The sequence below is a fragment of the Lichenostomus cassidix genome, chromosome 2, assembly GCF_008360975.1.
Source record: "Lichenostomus cassidix isolate B80296 chromosome 2, HeHo_3.0, whole genome shotgun sequence".
NCBI classification, from domain to species: Eukaryota; Metazoa; Chordata; class Aves; order Passeriformes; family Meliphagidae; genus Lichenostomus; species Lichenostomus cassidix.
This window is the reverse complement of record NC_139482.1, coordinates 43768778-43776034: the sequence shown is the minus strand read 5'-3', so window position 1 is coordinate 43776034 and position 7257 is coordinate 43768778. Positions and strand designations below refer to the sequence as shown.

The 7257-nt window shown below is 42.1% G+C and overlaps 1 protein-coding gene across 1 annotated transcript; it reads left to right on the top strand.

The window, feature by feature from the left end:
* The first annotated feature begins 2396 nt into the window (after window positions 1-2396).
* Window positions 2397-6642, top strand: LOC146441254 (C-C chemokine receptor type 8-like). Its single transcript, XM_085051299.1, is given in 3 exon segments — window positions 2397-2596; window positions 4767-5521; window positions 5523-6642. Coding segments are annotated over 2 exon segments (999 nt in total). The 5' UTR covers window positions 2397-2596; window positions 4767-4775; the 3' UTR covers window positions 5776-6642.
* The last annotated feature ends 615 nt before the right edge of the window (window positions 6643-7257 follow it).

The following is a 7257-nucleotide window of genomic DNA, read 5'->3' as shown; positions in this document are numbered from 1 at the left end:
TTCAGCCCAGCAGAGCTCTGTCTGCTCCTCTTGGGCTTCCTGTAGGAGAGCCAGTAGGGCTCAGCGTAGGGAAAAGAATAAAATATGTCTGTGGGTCTTCCCTGTCCCCCAACATAGGCATCTCCTTTTAGTCTCCATCATCATAATTACCTCCATTTCAGCCAACATCCTAATTATTGCCTTTTCAATTCCCAAGCCAACTCCTGTGAGTTTTACCTCCCACCCACCCTCACACCTACCAGTCAGAAACAGTGTCTTTCCTAAACCCATCTTCATTCCTTTCCTTTTCACAAATCACATCCTCTGCTGCCTTAAATGGATTCTCTTTCTCTGCTAAGAAAAGCTCAGGTGCTGGCTGTGTGTCAGGAACACCAACCATCCCAGAAGCAGTGCAGGCACACAAACCTTTCTGAAAGCCAGGTAGGGCTGGGGGCTCACACCTGTATATCACCTCTCATAACACAGCAGAGCTGCTCTTGGAAATATTACATCAGACATCATAACTCTACTGTTTTGCTCCAAAACACTGGTGCCACCACAATTTTTTCCTCACTCTCCTTATTACAAAGCTGTTCCCCGTATACCTTGGTCTGCCCAACATAGAGCCACCAGCCATCCTCCAGCCACATCAGTCACCAGCCCTGCTCACTTCTCTCTTAGCTTTTGTTCTCTTGAACTCAAGCTCTTTTCCTTGCCTTTTAGGTCACCTGCATCTTCTTGCTTGCTCCAGCTTTCTCCAACCCACACAGTATTTCCTTGATGTTTCCATACTGTCTCTTCCAGATTCATGCCTCCCTTTGCCTGACTGTGCAGAATTGTGGCTAGTAAAAGTACACAGATGGGAGATTTCCAAATGAAAAACATGCATTTTGAATGAACTGAAACCTTTTTGCAAGATCATAAATAGTGCAGAAGACAATATCTCAAGAAAAAATACAAGATTGTTTAAAACTTTAGAATATATATTAATGTCTTAAAATGCAGAAGTATTTTATTCTTTTATTGTTTTCATGTCAAACTAATGTTTTAATTTTTTATATGTGTTAACTTATCAATCAAACTGAATGCAAAAAAGGATATTATGGAAAAGGAAATACCTTTAATTTATTAATATTTTAATCTTAAGAAGAAATAAGGAATGCTGACCTTGTTGATTTCTAAACAAGTATAAATAAACCAAAATAGAATAAAGCTACGTTATGTTGTACTGTGTGTCTGTAACATCAGGGCATACTATTGACATATTATTAATCATATGATTAGTATTTAGGGAACAAAGTAAAATCGAGCTTTGTTGCAACAATATTAAAAAATTAATTCTGAAAAAAATATAAACAGAATAAGAGGAGCTTGTCTCTTTCAGGAATTAAGACTGACTGCGTACTTGAAGGCAGGGTGATGCTCTGGTCACCAATAGCATTTGAATACTTCATGGGACAGGTCTGTTTTATCTGACTATGCCACTGACTAGTGCCAGGTCCTTCAGGTCCTTCACTACCTTACTCCTTTTTTTCCTCAGCCCATTTTCTCTTTTTTTTTTTTTCTTTCTGCCTACAGAATTTAGCTTTTCTTTTCTTTTCTTTGAGACTCTTTTTCACTACTCACTTATGCAACAACCAGCATAAAGCTACTTTGTAAAGCTGCTTTGGGTTGGAACTGCAACCAAAGACTATGTGAATAACTTCAGTAACAGTCATGTTTTGGAACCACCACATGCTTGTTTGGAGCTCTTGAGTGAATCTCCAACATTCCCTGTGCTGTTAAAAATCAGGAAAATAGTCCCTGTTGAGATTAGTGGATAAAAAGAATATAATTTGTCTGACTAATAAAGCACCGCAATTTACAGAATTCCACTAAACAAAAATAATTTAAAACAAGTAAATAAAATTTTAAAAAACCCTCAAGCCTGTATTTGATTCAATATTTTGCCCTTTTCTGTCCTCAAGTCACTTAAATATATTGAAAAAAGCCCAGGGTAGCAAAGAAACTGAAATATCTCCACTAAATAAGATCTGTTAAAAATTATGGCAAAGTTTTATCAGTACCTGTGAGTTCTTATTTTCCTCAAAAATCTAATACATTTTTAATGGAGAGGGATATAAAGACTGCAGTATACAAGTTGTTATTAGCTGAATGAAACACTAAAATCATGCAACATGGAAATTATATATCAGCTTCTGTAAAAAGCTGCAAATTTATTAGGGTGCCTCCTATGATGGAGACGTCTGAACTTTTAAATTTTTCAGTTAAACTGGGGGGGCTGCGAATAAGGGGACTTTAGCAAACACATTAGAAAGAGTGTTACCAGTACCATGATAAAAAAAGATGCATTTGACTTTTGTTTCGCAGAAGGTGTTTGATAGCTCTATCACCTCTTTTCCTGTTTACCACAGCTACAAAATCTTCTATTTGCCTCCAAGACTATTCTGTCTCTGGCAGCTGCCCATTCGACACCGCATACCACCAAATCTTAGCCGTCTGCACAAGTGAAGTAAAGGCAGAGTAAACCTCCCAAAAAGCCCTGAGCCTGAGCAACAGATTCAAGGAGAAGGGGACGAGGGCCATCTGAGAGAGTAGAGGCTGCTTGCTGTCAAAGGTAAAGTCCATCCATATTCAATGTGCTATTAATGGGCTGACTTTGGTAACCAGGGGACCTACCTACTCTCCCTTGATACCCTCTGTAAAACTGCTTTTTCAGTTTGACTGTTCTGCTGAGTGATGTGGAGAGTGGAGAAAATGGAAAATGCTGTGCCCTGATTGGGAGCTGTCAAAGGCATTACCAGTGTAAGGATGGTCTGAAGTAGAACATCTCTGTTCATCCCAGGAAAAACACTAGAATTTTGCTGAAAGAAGATGCTTTATATATATAAATCTAGATTTTCGTATCTCTATGTATCTATGTACATATTTATAGAACTATATAACACAATGTTCATTATTTTTTTAACATTTTTACTCTTGATAGTTTAATCTATGAACTGCTTTAAAGAGGTCCTTGACAGGTAATTAAGAAATATGAGCCAGTGCTGCATCACCTCATCACAGCGTGTCAGTTTCACACATCAAAAGTACTAGCAGGAAATTTTTTCTACCTGTATGCTGCAAGAAGAGCCATTATCTAGTGACTCACCGACTCAATATTTAAAGGTTTATGCCTTATACAAAGTTAGTAATGCAGATGTCCTAGCTACTGCTAAGAACTGAATATAGCTCAATATAGTAGGGAATTATTGATGTAAGTTGCAGCATGACTCTTCTCTCATTATTTGTTATTTCTGAACAAGGAATTCTGTGGGGTTGAGTGCTGTATTTGTAACAGTTTTCTCTGCATTGCACATAACAATTGGAATAGTTCTGGTGCCCCAAGGAAAGCTGGGGCATGTCAGTGAAGCATGAGCAGCATCCATACCTGGAGCAGAGGATAGATGCTGACACTCTTCTGTGCTGTACTTAGAGATCCTTCTGTTCCCCCCAACAAGTGGCACAGCCAGGCAAGAAGGGGTGAATTGTTATTCCTTCCTTATCAATACAAAAAAATTTCACTATTCTCTCTCTTTTTTTATCCCCAGGCAGTAATTTTTAATTCAGGAGAGCACATCCTGTACCTCTGTACAATTAATCACTTCCATTCATATTATTCCTTCGTATTAATAGCAATGATTTGTTACAAATTATTCTTCCTTCCTGGAAACTCTGTGTCTTTGAAGCTCATTCAAGATGTGGTCCACCTGTAAGCAGGTGCAACCTAGGTGCAGCACAGGAGAAACTTTCAAATGTCTTAGCAGTGACAAACCAAACTCTTTTGAAAGAATCATTACTTCTTAAAATGTGAACAGTCAAGTCTGGAAACCTGACCCATTTTTATAGGGGTCATGAACTGACATCTGAAACAATAAAAGAGATGGCTAAAACACTGACTCACTTTTGGAGAGCTGCTGTTTTACTATTTAGAGGCTGCCTTCATTGCAATTCTTCAGAAATGAGAGATAGGAGAGGAAACACCCCTGCTAATGTTTCGGTTTTCTCTGCTCTAGAAAACTGAAGTTGGACAGAACAGGCAGCAGCACTAAACTGTAGTGTTGTAGCAAATGGCACAGCCAAGCTGCTCACCAGGTGCACTGGAGCTCAGTGGCAGCCCAAAGCTTGGCACTGCAAGTGTTGCTGTGAACTACTTGTTGCTGCAGAGTTTTTTGTATGCAATCCTGGACCCACCCATGGAAAAGTATCTTGCATGTCTCTGCACTCTCTAGCTCTGCTCAAAATGCTGTTGTGCTGTTGGGTGGCAGCTTCTTCAGGCAAAACAGTTTTGTAAGGGTCTTTATGCGACAGGCAAAAAGCTTCTTCACCCCAGAAAGCACAAGAAAATTGATATCTTTAGATCAGATGCAGGATTTGTTGGGTTTTTTTTTAATCAGTATGACTATTCAGAGCATTCATTTTTCCCTGTCATTGTAATGATGAGGGGCTGATCCACTGGCCCGAAAGCAGTTTCAGGAAAAGAGAGAGCCTACCAGTGCTCACATTTACACATGTACAGGAACAATCAGCAGGCTGCAGGGCAGCCCTTTTGGTGGTACAACTACTCTTGTCCACCCAGTGACAAGAATGAGATTGTCCCTTAGTGAGACTAAGATGGCATTTTGTAGTCCCTCTGCCTGGGAGGCTGACCCACAGCCTCAACACAGCACAGACAGAAGCAGAAGCCACCATTGGAGTGCTGTGACAGTACATCCAGACATTTTTAACCCTTTCTCTTTCCTGCACAGGTATCTGAGATGAATCCCACCAGCCCATTCCTTGGCACAACAGAATATGACTACGGATATGATGAAAATACTGCTCCGTGCAATGAAGGAAACAGCTTTCGCAGGTTTAAATCCCTCTTTCTGCCAATTCTTTACTGCCTTGTGTTTGTCTTCTGCCTTCTGGGAAACTCCTTGGTCCTTTGGGTTCTCCTGACTAGGAAAAGGCTGACAACAATGACTGACATCTGCCTGCTGAACCTTACAGCCTCTGATCTCCTCTTTGTTTTGCCTCTCCCTTTCCAAGCCCACTATGCCTCAGCCCAGTGGGTTTTTGGCAATGCCATATGCAAGATAATGTCTGGCATTTACTACACAGGTTTTTACAGCAGTATTTTCTTTATAACCCTCATGAGTGTAGACAGGTACATAGCAATTGTCCATGCTGTCTATGCCATGAGGATACGGACTGCCACTTGTGGCATAATTATCAGTTTGATCCTGTGGCTGGTGGCTGGTTTGGCTTCTGTACCCAACATCATGTTCAGCCAGGAGCTGGAGATCGAGCAGGCTCTGCAGTGTGTCCCCATGTACCCCCCAGGTGACAACACCTGGAAGGTTGCTTCTCAGTTTGCTGTCAACATCTTGGGCCTCTTGATTCCCTTCAGCATCCTCGTTTGCTGCTATACTCAGATACTGAAAAACCTGCAAAAATGCAAAAACCGGAACAAGATCAAGGCGATCAAGATGATCTTCATCATTGTCATTGTTTTCTTCCTCCATCAATGACTGCAAGGCAAGCTCCCAGATAGCTCTGGCCCTGCAGCTGACAGAAACCATCTCCTTCATCCACTGCTGCCTGAACCCCATCATCTATGCCTTCGCTGGTGTGACATTCAAGGCCCATCTTAAAGGACTCCTTCAGTCCTGTGGCCGTGTCCTCTCCAGCCCTGCCAGAGGTGCTGCAGCTGGACAGTCATTTTCGGTACCCACCCAGCTCTCCGGCTGGTCTGACAGTGCAGGGGTCCTGTGAGCCCACCTGAGCAGCCTTCTGCTGATGTGAGGGGCTGGCCAAAGCCCTGCTGTGGCTCTGGAGGTTGTACCATGGGTGCAGCATCCCCTGGGAGATGCAGCATGCCTGTGCCTCCTGTTGGGATCTGCTGTGGACTGCTACATAAGCAGTCATGACATTGATATCCCAAGAGCACCTGTGCATTTGTGAAATGGTAGCTGAAATGAAATACATTGCTACAGAATAATTTTAAATTACGCTTTAGAGCTCTTTTAATATATTTCAGCAAGCAGGGTGCTTCTTCTAGTATCTATTTTCTCCTCTGACAAAAGCATTGCTTCTCCATCACCCTCAAGTATGCTCTGCCTTGTGGAATCTGAATCCCTACATCCCTGGGACATGCGTGGGACACCCTTCCGGGAAGTGGGGAAGTGGACAGGCTTCACATGGGATTGTTTCACATTGCAAAGAGGGAATCACCTCAGTCACTGTCACCATTTCCCCTTTGCCTCAGCTCCCACGTGAAAAGCCCCTCAGCTCAGGACCCTGTTGCTCTGTTGTAGGACGGTCCCAGGGTCACAGTCCTTGGAGCTGCTGCCACCCAGAGCAGCCTTTGGTAATGATGCCTCCAAAAATAGCAAAGCAATGCCTCCAGGTGTCCCCTGTACTGGTCAGTCATGGAGGCTCATGCATCTGAAAATGTTGTCCTCAGAGCAGGTGGGGGGTCTGCATCACCTCTGGAGCTGTGGGAGCTCCAACTCTGTGCATCCAGCACTCGCTGCTAAATGCTTCCATCAAAAATGCCTGTAGCAAAGTAGGCTTTATCTCTTTTTCCATATATTCTTATTTTTTGCCATTTTAAAAATGCTTTCTTTGAATAAACATTAGTTGCACCTTTTTTGTCTTGACTCTTTAAAGACCGTCTAATGACTCACAAACCTTGATTAGGATAAGGCAATTATTTTTTTGCTTATTTCTGAGTGGGTGTCGTGTAAAATGCATCTGACGGAATTGAGAGGCACCCTGACACACTTCAGCTGAATTTCAAATTTCAAAACCACAAGATGGACAGAAGCACTATAATTTTTCAAAGATCATGCCCCCTTTCAGGTTACTACACCATTCAAAGGGATATACACCGATATTTGCCACAGTCATGCACAATTCTTTCCAATGCCATCATGAAATAATGCGAGGTGAACATAAAATGTCCCAAAGAGACTCTTGTATCATGAACTTGGCAATGATTTCAGCAGTAGACTAGGATTCTGTCTGGGTTACAAGGCAAGGGTCAGACTCTGGTTTCTATTATTTTTTTGTCCAGCTTCTACTGAAATAATGCTCTGTGTGTGTGCAATAGCAGAATTTAGTCCAAATGGTATGTGAAGCCTTAACCAAGGAGGAAAAAAAAGACACTGCTGGGGTCACTGCAGAGTTTTTACCTCTTTCTCCTCATCTTCCACTGCTGTGTTCAAAAGACTGGTATTGAACAATCCAAGCCCC